This window comes from Muntiacus reevesi, chromosome 2 (genome assembly GCF_963930625.1).
Source record: "Muntiacus reevesi chromosome 2, mMunRee1.1, whole genome shotgun sequence".
Classification (NCBI taxonomy): domain Eukaryota; kingdom Metazoa; phylum Chordata; class Mammalia; order Artiodactyla; family Cervidae; genus Muntiacus; species Muntiacus reevesi.
In genome coordinates this window covers 65,939,539-65,952,031 of record NC_089250.1, presented here as the reverse complement: position 1 = coordinate 65,952,031, position 12,493 = coordinate 65,939,539, and the positions used below count along the sequence as shown (strand labels likewise).

Below are 12,493 nucleotides of genomic sequence, written 5' to 3'. Positions count from 1 at the left end.
AGCCCAAGTGTGGGAACTTCTGTGTGTACCTGTCATGGTAGCCAGCATCCAGAAGGGTCCAAGAGAGCACACTTTTTCATCCTCTTCCAAGATACCCACAAATTTCTGTATGTGGTGAAAGAAAGGACCACTGTCTGGGACTGTGTAACCCTAGAGCTTATCAATCTCTCCATTGCCTGAGGTCAAAAGTGAGGATAACCATGGTCTTACCTCCTGAGTTGTTGTAAAAATGTGAAGTAGTATTTGACTTCCCCACTGTAAATTATATGAGGAGGACAGGGATGGAGTGGGGAGAAGAGAAGGACAGGTCAAGAGAACAGAAGAGAGAGGCAGCCCTGTTACATGTGTCATCAGACGAACAATTAAGTGTGGGGAGAGAATGTTATAGGAACTATCACGGGGCTCCATGTTAATTTCAAAAGCAACATTTGGTAGGATGAAGGTCCTTTCTTTATTTTTGCTTCGCTGGGTCTCCGTTGCGGCGTGCAGGCTTTCTCGAGTTGTGGTGCAGGGGCTTCTCTTGTTGCACACGCAGCATAGGCTTAGTTGTCCTGAGGCATGTGGGATCTTAGTTCCCTGGCCAGGGATCGAACCCTCGTCCCCTGGATTGGAAAGCAGATTCTCAACACTGGACCACCAGGGAAGTCCCTGAAGGTCATTTTCAACTACCCTTCTTTTCTTGATTTCATCCTGTTTCATCTTCTTGCAGTCTAGAAAGATACCTGCTCCATGGCTGAGCCCTCAGGCCTCCCTGTGATTCAGAGGCCAACCAGGAGAGGCCTCTGTGGTAGAGGCAGGGACAGGGAAGCCTCCCCTACCAACTATCCCAGGCATCACCTCTTTGTGAATTCAAATCCTTATAGTTCAACAAGCTCATAGCAATGACCACAGCCACACCGAGCAGGTGTTATTAAAAGGAATTTAATTCATCTTAATTAAAAACTCTTTAACAGCCAATTCTGTCACAGGCCTTGGCAACTGGAAGCGACTCCAGGGGCACGCTCCTTTGGGATGTGGTTGAGCCATGGTCTCGAATGGCCCACCACTGCCACGTGTGGCAAGGAGCTTACCTGGAAGTTACTTCAATACAATATCAAAGATCTGCGAGGATTTTTTTTTAAAAAAGGTTTTAAATATATTAGACTCTCTTGATTGCCATTTTTACACAAAGCTGCTGATACAGTATACAGAGATTTAACTTTTTTTCACATAAAATACATTTTTCTTAAGTGTTCTCTGTACATCAGTGGCTTCTGGTCTGGTGAATTATTGCGGGGGGGCTGGGGATCTGCAGACTTTTCCTGGGTGCGCAGAGCCAGGCCCCGCACCTTGGCACTCACAGTGCCCATGGGAAGCAGGCCCTCTGACCAACTGGCCAACAAGAGACTCTTGTCGAGGAGTGCTTCTAGCAAAGGCAGTCACTTCTGCAGAGTCACCCACTGGCCACATGACCCTTGGCTCTTAGGTGCTCTGGGGGAGGGGAGGCTGTCCCCAGGTCACAATAGCAAGAGTTAAATAGAGTCCTTCTAGGCATCCTGTAAGAAGTGCGCTTCTGGAAAGCATCCTATTCTGCTCTGGAAAAGCAAGTGGGAGAGAGAACTCCAGATCAAAAGGTATCTGACACCAATAACCAAAATGGGTCTCATGTTATGACAAGGCCGGCCAACTGGTGGGTAGGTCAGGGGACACATCCTTGTTAACTTTTCTAAGCCTGCTGAGATTGATCAAACAGTAAAGAGCAGTTTCATCAATGCTGCATACTCTGATGGAGAATTACATCCTGAAGTCTTCAGAAGACCTAGGCTTGTGGTTCATTCAACTTCCTTGAGCAGCTCAGTCAGCAGCTCAGTCTCTGGTGGGTGTCACCAATTTTCAGGGTGGGAGCAAGGGCCGGAGCTCACATGGAGCTATGTGGCACATGCTTTAGAAACAGCCTCCTTTCATCTGCCAGGAACTGCCACCAGACCTGGGTCTAACCAGGAGCTGGGCATCTGGTCGATCTTGCCAGCTTTCTCCCTGCTCCTTGCTCTCTATCTGCCAGGAACAGAGGCAGACTTATGAGGAAAGGCTTCGATGTTAAAGGAGAAGCTCCTTTTCCTCCCACTATCCACTGGTGGGGCAGGAGGATTAGGTAATAAACGAGCAAGAGACAATGAGCTGAAGAAGCTGAGATGCATTTGGCAGCAAATTCCAGGCTCCTAGCTCTTCTAAACACTGACTTCAAACTGCTGTTAGTGCCCAAAAGATGCTGGCTGGAAGGCAGCTATCCTTGAAAGTCCCAGATCGGCTTCAGATGGTATCTACCTGGAACCCAAGACCCAGCATCTCCACCATTTAGGGGCAAATGTTATCCAAGGGTGGCCATGTCAGCAACCTCCAAACTAAAGGAATCCACAGTCCAGGGATTCTCAAGAGCAGAAAAGCAAAGGGTTGATGGACCAGGACACAGCTTTTCTGTCTCTGAATCAAATGGGGGTTGCTGGTACTCGTGGGCCTCCAAGGATGAGAACTGTAAAGAGCCGTGTCCTCACTCTACCTCATTCCTCCTTTATCCCCAGAGCCTAACACAGTGCCTGGTGAGCCTCAGCTACTCAGTAAACTACAGAGTGAAAAACTCAATGACCTTGGCCCCAGCTTGTCCCTCGACACCAAGGAGATCCACAGGGAAAGTTCCCCTGGGACTTGATGGAAATGGTTTAGCCCTAACTGAAAATATGAGCTAATACCCAGGAGCCTGCAGTTGGCTCCTGTCAGGCAATCAACTGGGATTCCCAGCCTTCCGGGTGGGAGACAGTGGCCCAGGAGGCAGGAAGCAAGGGAGGAAGGGAGGAAATAGCCAGAAGGACTCAGAAGGGGCAATAAATGCCTTCAGTCTCTGGCCTCTGAGCAAACAGATCCGAAAACCTGCACGGCTGTCTCCTAGGAGTGTGTGGCTTCCCTTGGGACCTCCCAGCTCGTAGCTCAAAAGGAATTCCAGTGTCAGTCTCATCTGAACACTGTTTTTAAAGCCTAAAGGTATGTGTGTTTTGGATCATTTCTGCCCTGACCCAGTCATAGGATGAGATGATAAGAGAGCCAGCCCCAGACCCCAGAGATGTGGCAGGCGTCACGCACAGCTGTCTGCAGTCACCTGACCTGACTTTCCACCCTACACTAGATCCGCCCTGAAACTGGGGTGGGAGTTGTCTGATGCTGTGACGTTCCCTGCAGCCAGGAGCCACCAGGGGCGGAGTGACTTCTGAAGCCCCTGCTCTCCGGCCCAGCTGCCCTGCGCCTGGTGAAGCATCAGCCAGAGCCCTTGGGGTCGAGCTCTGCCTCTGGGCCCTGGGGGCCACAGTGGAGGACGGGGACAAACAGCGGATCCCCTTACTAGCGTTGTGGCACAAGGGGGGCACCCCCCAGCCCCAACCTCTGGCCCAGATGTCTCACAGGGAGAATTTCTCATAGGCTCAGAAAGAAAAGGATTAAAGGAAATCCAGATTTGTCCCCCAAATTTCCGAATCTGGACCTCAGGGGCCCCCTTCAGAGCTCTAAAGAGGTAGTTTTAGGACAAGTAAAAGGCGCACAGAGCAGGAAGCAGACCTGCAGCTAGTTAGTTACACCAGGAGGCTTTGGCCAAGCCCGTGGACAGTGCCCAACTCGTGGGCAGCAATTTCAAAGGGCTCATGAGAGGATGCAGTGGAGAGGTGGCAGACATCCTGTCCCTCGAAGTCTTCCCTCCCCAGCATCAGAAAGATTGGGGGCCATGAAACTGTAAAGCTGGCGTAAGACCCAACTCCAGCAGCACCACCTGAATGCAGTGCACGATGCTGGGCCACAGATGGGCACCTTGGATTTGCAGGCTTGGGCAGGAGCAGGATAGCAGCCCCTGGGCCAGACAGGAGCTCACAAGAGCCAACTGGAAAACCCATGTCACCAGGTAGTCCTAAAAAAGAAAGCTGGGCTGGGAGTCCTGAACATTCACCCTGGGAGAGGTGAGGACCACAGCAGCCCCCCCACTGCTCACTTTGATGGCTCAGTCTGAGGACTGGGTGAGACAGGCTGGACTGAAACCATCTGACCAGTCACAAAGCTCGGCCAGGGCGCTGGGCTCTGTCATCTGAACAGAGATGTTTGTAGAAAAAACATGAACTCACCTTTCTCCCTGGAAAAGCCCTTCCAACTGAAGCTTCTCCCTTAGTTTCATTTTTTTTTCAATACCAGTCACTAAAACCTAGTGATCATGATATTGTCTGTGAAAGAAAGCTAATTCAGCAATCCCCTTCCCCAACGTGGAGTTTTACAGTCTAAAAGAATTATTTTATCAACATACTTTTGAAAATGCTACCTTTTTTCCCTCTCCTCGCCACATTTTGATGCTTCCATCCAAGAGCAAAACAGATTTGGATTATTCCAGGAGCAGAATTACCTGGCGTTCTACCTTGGCCCCTGGGTGCTTACACAGATGGCTCTGGGCACGGGCAAGGCCGTGGAGAGGAGGTCTACACCCATCTCATCCACCCGCTGTGGGTTCATCAAAGTGAAAGTGTCAGTCGCTCAGTTGTGTCTGACTTTTTGCAACCCCATGAACTGCAGCCCACCAGGCTCCTCTGTCCATGAAATTCTCCAGGCAAGAATACTGGAGTGGGTTGCCATTCCCTTCTTCAGGGAATCTTTTGGACCCAGGGATCTAAACCCCCATCTCCTGCATTGCAGGCAGATTCTTTACCATAGCTCCCTCTGAACACAGAGAAGACCTCCTGCTCCTGCCAGATGGGGATGACGATACCAAGCCCTGGCAGGACTCTGGGCAGGAAGACAGGTCTCAGCTTAGCAGGCCCCCTCCCCTGCTAAAGTCATGTTGGCAGTGGTGACAAACTCTGAATCTTAACCTCAGTCCTCTTAGGAAGAGCTCACAAATTCTCAGTCCCACCTGCTTCCCATGAGCCCAGTTGTGTCATTCCTACATGTTGATTGAGTGTGAGTGTGTATGTGTGTGTGTATTGATATATGACATGTGAGTATGGGTCCAGAGAAGCCTTGACCAACAACAGAACTGGAATCCCAGCTCACCCTCCCAAAATCTGACAGCAGGATGAGTCACGAAGCCACGACGGGCCCTGTTTTATGATGGCAGACAATGCGGCAAGAAGCAGAACCATGGGAAGTGGTGATGCTATGGGCAGCTGGCTGAGAGGTGGGCTCTGCGTTCCAGAGGGATGCAGAGCCCACATCCCCCTTCCCACCCCAGCTGCCCCCCCGCCCACCCCCAGCCAGGGCTGCTGGGCTGGCCTGGATTCCAGGGTCCCTCTCCCCATGCATCTCTTTCCTCCATCCCACAGAGACTAGGAGATACGGCAGCAGCCATGGACCTTCTCCTCCATCTCCTCTATGGGGGCCTTGAACTTCAAGAGCGGGGGGTCTCCACTGGTGACCGTGTAATACACCGAGGTCCCGTTGCTGCTGTACGGAGAAGTTCTGCCTCCGATCAAGGGGGCCTTGCCTTCGCTGCTGCCCTCGCCCGTCCTGGACACGCCGCCGCCCAGGTGGGTGCTCAGGAAGGGGTGGCTGAGCAGCTTGGCCGCAGCCCGCTGCCTCTTCAGCTCCAGAAGCGTCTGGGGGCTCTGTTCCTTGTAGCCACTCCAGGACGGGGTGGCGTCGGCCACGCCAGGGTTGCCATAGGCCACGCTGTAGTCGGGCACCTCGTGCACCTTCCAGACGTCCCCGTTGGACAGCGCATACTGGTAGGTGCCGACCGGAGCCCGGAGGCCGTTCTCAACAGGCACGTCCATGTCGCTGCGTGGGATCTTGGTGGGAAACTCGGACAGCAGCACGGGCTTCTCCAGCCTGGGGTTCTGAGGGTGAGGAGGACAACGTCATCAGCTGGCTGGCGGAGCTGAACCCCGCCCCGACTTGCGCCTCTACTGAGGGCATGATTGCTTGAACCTGTCCTCTTCCATTTTCCCTAACTGGGTAATAAGACCTCCGTTTTCCTCTGGGGAACCGCACCAGTCTGTGGGTTTTGGTAGACCCAATTGACTCCCATCTTTGCTCCGGGAGAGAAGCCATGACCCCGGGACCTGGGCAATCAATAAACTCACTATTGGAATTGGTTCAGGAATGGGTTCAGAAATTGGTTCCATGAAACTCAACCCTGGGACTTACTGCGAGAAAAATCGGGGAAGAGCAGCTCTATTTCTGTAGGAATGGCAGGGGTGAGAATCATAAACTGGGGAGACGGCACACCAAAGGGCCTGCTTGGCTGTGATTGTTTTCATTAAGGAAGAGAGACACTACACCCTCATGATACGTTTTTTTTTTTGTTTTGTTTTGTTTTTTTAAGATTTTTTGATGTGGACCATTTTAAAAGTCTCTACTGCATTTATTACAACATTGCTTCTGTTTCTATGTTTTAGATTTTTTGCCTCGAGGCATGTGGGATCTTCTCTCTCTGACCAGGGATTGAACCCGCAGCCCCTGCATTGGAGGGTGAAGTCTGAACCACAGGACTGCCGGGGAAGTCCCCTGATGATATGTTCTGAGCCCCCGGATCCAGTTGGCCCAGACTTTCCAGTTACCCAAGCCAGTGCATTTTTCGTGTGTGTGTAAGTCAATCTTAATTGGGCTTTTTGGTCACTGAGAATTCTCTCTCTATACTCCTGGTGTATCTCTGCTCCAAATGGGAGTGGTTCTTACTCAGAGATCTTTTCCACCCAGTAATCCCTGGGTAGCAAGAGCTTTAAAAGGAGCTGCTACCTAGAAACTCTAAGGCAAAGGTGGATACATTTGACAGTAACAAAAATATAAAGCATACGAAAAATCACTATAAACAAGGCCAAAAAACACACAAAAAACTTCTTTTTTTTTTGGCCACACAACAGCACGTGGTATCTGAGTTCCCCAGTCCCTGCCCCCTGCAATGGAAGCAAAGTCTAAAACACTGGACCCCCAGGGAAGTCCCCCCACTTATTTTTCTGTAAACCTAAAACTACTCAAAAAAATAAAGCCTATTTGTTAATAAATAAATAAATAAACAAATACAATGCCAGAGTCCAAAGCCTGGAGACTGATTTAGTCAGCTGGGATTACAGCCTGGACATTAGCTTTAAAAACAAAAACAAACACCTCCCCAAGGTGACTTTCTTATACAATTTAGATAGTGAACCAGTGGTTGAAGAGACAGGGTTGTCTCATCACGGCTGTGCCGGCCATCAGGGAGTCAGCTCTGCCAAACGTGGGTACCACGGCCAGCCCTGGAGGCTTATCAGTGCAGAGTCCTGTCAGAAACCGGACTTGGGAGTCAGGCTGAGCAAACACGCCCTCAGATCAGTGGTTCTCAAATTCTTGCATGCATCCAAATCCTCTGGAGGGCTGGTTAAAACAGAGTGCTGGGTCCCAGCCTCAGGATTTATGATTCAGTCCATCTGGTGTGGGGCCTGAGAACCTCTTTTAATTGGAGGATAATTGCTTTACTATGTCGTGTTGCTTTCTGCCAAACATCAACATGAGTCAGCCACAGGTATGCATATAGCACCCCCTTGAACCTCCCTCCCACCACCCCACCATCCCACCCCTCTAGGTTATCACAGAGCACCAGGTTGAGCTGGGCTTCCATGGTGACTCAGTAAAGAATCTGCCTGCAAGGCGGGAGACTTGGGTTCGAGCCTTGTGTTGGGAAGATCCCCTGAAGGAGGGCATGGTAACTCACTCCAGTATTCTTGCCTGAAGAATCCCCACAGTCAGAGGAGCCTGGAGGGCTACAGTTCATGGGGACCCAAAGAGTCGAACATGACTGAAGTGACTGAGCACACTCTCGTATCTTTGGGGTGGAAGGGCTGCCTGGGAAAGGGAACGTAGGAGCTTTCTGGGGTGACAGAAATGCGTATACTTTCATCTGAAGGTACACCTTGGTAAGAGGTCATTGAAAAATTCATTTAAGATTTCTGTAGGTTATACAAGTTACACCTCAATCACAAAGAAAAGAATTAAAGCATATCGGGGAAGCATCTGAAATGTGATTTGATTTCGATCTACAACTCTTTTCTTTCCTAAGCCCCAAGCTCAGGTGGGAAGAGGCAGAACACAAGCTCCAAGTGTGCAGGCTCCATCCCAGTCAGTGCTTCTATGGGGATTCTCTCTTTTATAAAGAACACTTTGAATCAAATCTTTTTTCAATATTTGTTTGGCCAGGCTGGGTCTGTAGTTGTGGTTTATCCCCCGATCAGGGATCAAACCCAGGTCCCTTGCATTGGGAGCGAGGAGTCGTAGCCCTTGGACCACCAGGGAAGTCCCTCTTTTTTTTTAAACTTTTTATTTTATATTGGAGTATAGCTGATCAACAGTGTTGTGATTGTTTTAGGTGGGCGGCAAAGGAACTCAGCTGTACACATACGTGGATCTATTCTCCCCCAAAATCCCTTCACAATGGAGATTCTTTAGAGCATATGCCTTCACTCCTGCCAGGAAGACAAGCCCTCACTTGACCTCCTTGTTCACGCAGGGAAGCAGGGTCCCACTGAGGCATTTTGCATCCCTCCAAGCAACAATGGCTAGAAATGTTTTCAGCTGCTCTTTGTGTGATGGTAGAACCACAAAGGCACACCACTGCTGGTATGGTCAGCCCCTTCCTTCTTGTGCCCAATAGTTCTGCTCTGGTCCCAAACTTGCAAACTCCACCCAGCAAGACTGCAGCCAGGCATGGACCTGAATGCATCAGCACTGAGTCAAATGAAAAGTGAAAGTGAAAGTGAAGTCGCTCAGTCATGTCTGACTCTTCGTAACCCATGAACTGTAGCCTGCACCAGGATTCTCCATCCATGGAATTTTCCAGGCAAGAATACTGGAGTGGGTTGCCATTTCCTTCTCCAGGCGATCTTCCCAACCCAGGGATCGAACCCGGGTCTCCGGCATTGCAGGCAGACGCTTAAATAGCATCCCCCCAAAACTCACATCCACCCCACATCTCTGAGTGTGACCCTATTTGGAAGTAGGGTCTTCACAGGTATAATCAGTTACATTAAGATGAGGTCACACTGGACAAGGGTGGGCAGTAATCCAATGACTGGTGTCTTTCTAAGAGAAAACAAAGACACAGACCCATATACAATGAAGGCCATGTGGAGACAGAGGCAGAGACTGGAGGCACGCTAGCAAAAAGCCAAGGAGTGCCCGAGCCGTCAGACGCTAGGAGACAGGCATGGAACAGAGTCCCCTTCCAATACCCAGGAGGAACCAAGCCTTTAGACACCTTGATTTTTAGACTTCTGGCTTCCAGAGCTGTGAGAAAAGACATTTCTCTCACTTCAAGCCACCTATTCATTACAACAGTTCTCAGAAAACAATACAGCATCGTCTTAGGAAAGCGGTTTAACGCCCAAACCGTTATCTACTCCTGGAGCCAGCGTCTTAGATGTTCTGCCAGCCCCCTACTACTTGTCAAAAATTTTCTTCCAACCCAATATCTCAACACAATTCTCAACATCTTGTTAGGTTTCCCCTAAAAAAGTTTTAGCACCCTTCTCTCCCAGAGTGGCTGCCCTACGGAACCTTCTTCTCTGGGAAGCCAGAACAAAATCTCTCTTCTGCTGGAGCTCAAGCAGACACATGATGATCACTTGCTCCCTGGCCAGTTATGAGCCCCTATTGTGTGCCAGTCACCCAGCTCTGACGCAAACACATCCTACACTCGCCTCAAAAACCATGGTAGGCACCCCCATCAGATAGGATCCACCTGGTTTAAAGGCGATGGCCAGCTGACCTCCCTCCAAAGGCTCTGAGATGAAGAAGCAATGCCAAGCTGGGTTCCAACTGTCCCCCTCCCACGGCAGTGGTCAGCGGGGCAGGGCGGGAGGCAAGTTCTCACCGGGTCCTTATTCTCTTGGTCTGTCCTGGTCTCCCTGATGTCCCCGTTGTAGGTAGAGTTCCGCTGATCCTCAGATGCGCTCCGCTGCTGCCAGAGTATAGCCTCTCCCTCATACTCCTTCCTGTACAGGTTGGTCCTGTCGGACAGGCTGGCTCGACGTACCACCTTCCTAAGGGGAGAGGAAGGTGGTGGGAGGCTGCTTCCAGGCTCCATGGGCGGGAGCATCCTTGGGCACCCCTGGCTGTCCCGCTCCCAACTCACCCTCGGCTGCCCGCGCTGGACGTCCTCCTGCTCAAAGATGACTTATGCCTCAGTTGCGACTTCATGATCACGTCATGCTTGTGTTTGAGCTCCAACAGCAGGACTTTGAACTCCTCCTCTTCACACAGGTCTGAAAGATTGGAGGAGTCCATGGGGGGTTGGCGCAGAGAAGGGGCTGGTGATCCCTGAGGACCCTCCAGACCAGAGGAACTGCCATCCCAACCCACTGAAAACTCCCAGCATCTTTTGTGCTGTGGGTGGAGGGGCAAAAGCAGTGCTAGCCTTATTTCCTGGGCTACAACCCACTCCTTAAAGGAGTGTAAGAAGAGGAAACCCCAGGTCCTATGCACAGTCCCAATTCCCAGCTCTGACTGAAGGATTCATATGCCTTTGATCGCTTCCAAGAGGAGTCATCAATCCTCCACTGATAGAAAATGTATCGAGAGAAACCAGCAGGTACCCCATGGAGCCCAAGCAAGACATTGTGGAAAGATATTGAAATCATATATCCCCACTCACTCAATCCCTCTCATCTTTTAGTTCATCTACCTATTCACTGAACCAGTCATCCATAGATTCATCCTCTACCCACCCATCCTCTTATTCATTCATCCATACATTCACCCACTTATTCACCCATTAATTTATTCATCAAACTATCCATCTACCATCTATCCAACCATATATTCAACCATTTATCCTCCACTCATCAAAGAAATCAATGAGTGCTAATGCATGTACCAGGTGTGGTCCTTCTGAACTCACCAATTGGCATCTCATCCATGGACGTCCTAGCACTGAGACTGGCCCCATGGGACACCAGCAGCTCTGCCATCTGCATCTGAAACACAGGAAGAAGCCCAGGTTCCCCCCTGCCCATAGCTGAGAAAGCCTAGGAGTTGGAAAGAGTGAGTTCAAAGCTTCTTAGGATGCGATCCAACGAACGGTAGGACAAAGCTGACTCCCAGGGAAGGCTCTGGCCCCTAAAGCCGGGACCACCGACAAATGCAATGGGCTTGACACCTCCTCCAGCATGACTCAGCCATACTGAGGGACAGAAGGAGTCAGCTCTAACTCCAGAGCGGTCAGGTGTTTAAACAGGAATGGCGAAAACTACAGAGATTTCTGTCTGGGAAACAAGTGGAAAAACTCGAGACAGAAATGTGGGAACTTTTCTAATTAGGCAAATTGGATTGTCATCTTGTTGGGACACAACTTGACAATCCTTTTCGCAAACTCCGTAAGGTCTTTTCACATCCTACTCGCTGGCTGTAGTCAACACCCTAAGTGGGTCTGGTGTTCTTTGGAACCAACTCCCAGCCCAAAGGTCAGCAGGTTGGCCACAAGCTGGCCTCTCTCACAGCCCTGCGGGTGATAACTACCTGTCCCCAGAAGGCAGCCGCGTGCAGGGGCTCCCAGCCATCCCAGTCCTTCACATCCACGCGTACACCATGGTCCAGGAGGAGCTCGGCTGCCCGCAGGTATCCGTTGGCTCCAGCTATGTGCAGCTGAAGGAGAGGAAAGGGGTCAGCACTCCCCATGGGGGCTGGGCCCTCATTTGGAGGCAGGATAGCCCATTCCCCGGCCCAAGGCCCAGATCATACTTGGGGCCGGTAGAATGGAACAGAAGGAGGTGTAAATACCAGCCACGTTACAGAGCATTAGTAAGTCTGCAGTTTGGAAATAGAAGGTAAGGAAGAAAGGTGAGTCCTTCTCTGTCTTCAAGGCATCAGTATTTACTGAGTGCTTACTATGCACTGAGCCCTGTAGATGGGGTCTCAGAGGTCCAAAAGAACACAGCCCTGATGCCCAGATGCCACGTCATCCAGGGGTCAGGTTGCTATAAGTTTCTGGCAAACAGAGTTTTGGGGTTTTTTCTTTTTTTTTTAACTTTCAGAAAAAACAAAACAGGATGTGATCTGGAACAGGCACACACGAAAACTGGTATCACTATCTGATTTATAAATGTTTGATGCTTGCCAACTATTAAGAATGACACACAGCCAGCCAGACATTAAAAACTGTAGGGCCACGTACATAGCTGGGAATAAAAAGTATGACTGGGAGATTGATAAGGTGGGTTTTTTAATTTTTTGTTTTACTAAAGTATAGTTGATTTACAGTGTTTCAGGTATATAGCAAAGCAATTCAATTATTCATCTGCATGTATTTTTTTCCAGATTTCCTTTCCCATTACAGGGGATTACAACTACCATTACGTTGAATATAGTTCTCTATGCTACATAGTAGGACCTTGTTCTTTATTATATAAATAGAAGTGATCATGTTAATAATAATAATGAGTTCATCACCAGAATCTATTGAGAGTTTACAGGCTCTGCTGAGCACCTACATGCAGAATCTCATTTAGTCCTCCCAACAACCCCGTGG

General features: G+C 50.0%; 1 protein-coding gene across 2 annotated transcripts in view; it reads right to left on the bottom strand.

Moving 5' to 3' along the window:
- Positions 1-1,232: 1,232 nt before the first annotated feature.
- The window catches only part of PPP1R16B (protein phosphatase 1 regulatory subunit 16B), a 107,348-nt gene continuing 96,087 nt past the window's right edge, over positions 1,233-12,493 (bottom strand). For both annotated transcript variants that reach the window (XM_065921994.1, XM_065921993.1), the window contains exons 7-11: positions 11,485-11,610; positions 10,868-10,943; positions 10,103-10,232; positions 9,842-10,010; positions 1,233-5,834 (exon numbers count right to left, since the gene is read on the bottom strand). In XM_065921994.1, coding sequence (XP_065778066.1) covers positions 5,325-5,834; positions 9,842-10,010; positions 10,103-10,232; positions 10,868-10,943; positions 11,485-11,610 — 1,011 coding nt within the window. In that variant the 3' untranslated portion in view covers positions 1,233-5,324. The remainder of the gene's footprint in view (positions 5,835-9,841; positions 10,011-10,102; positions 10,233-10,867; positions 10,944-11,484; positions 11,611-12,493) is intronic.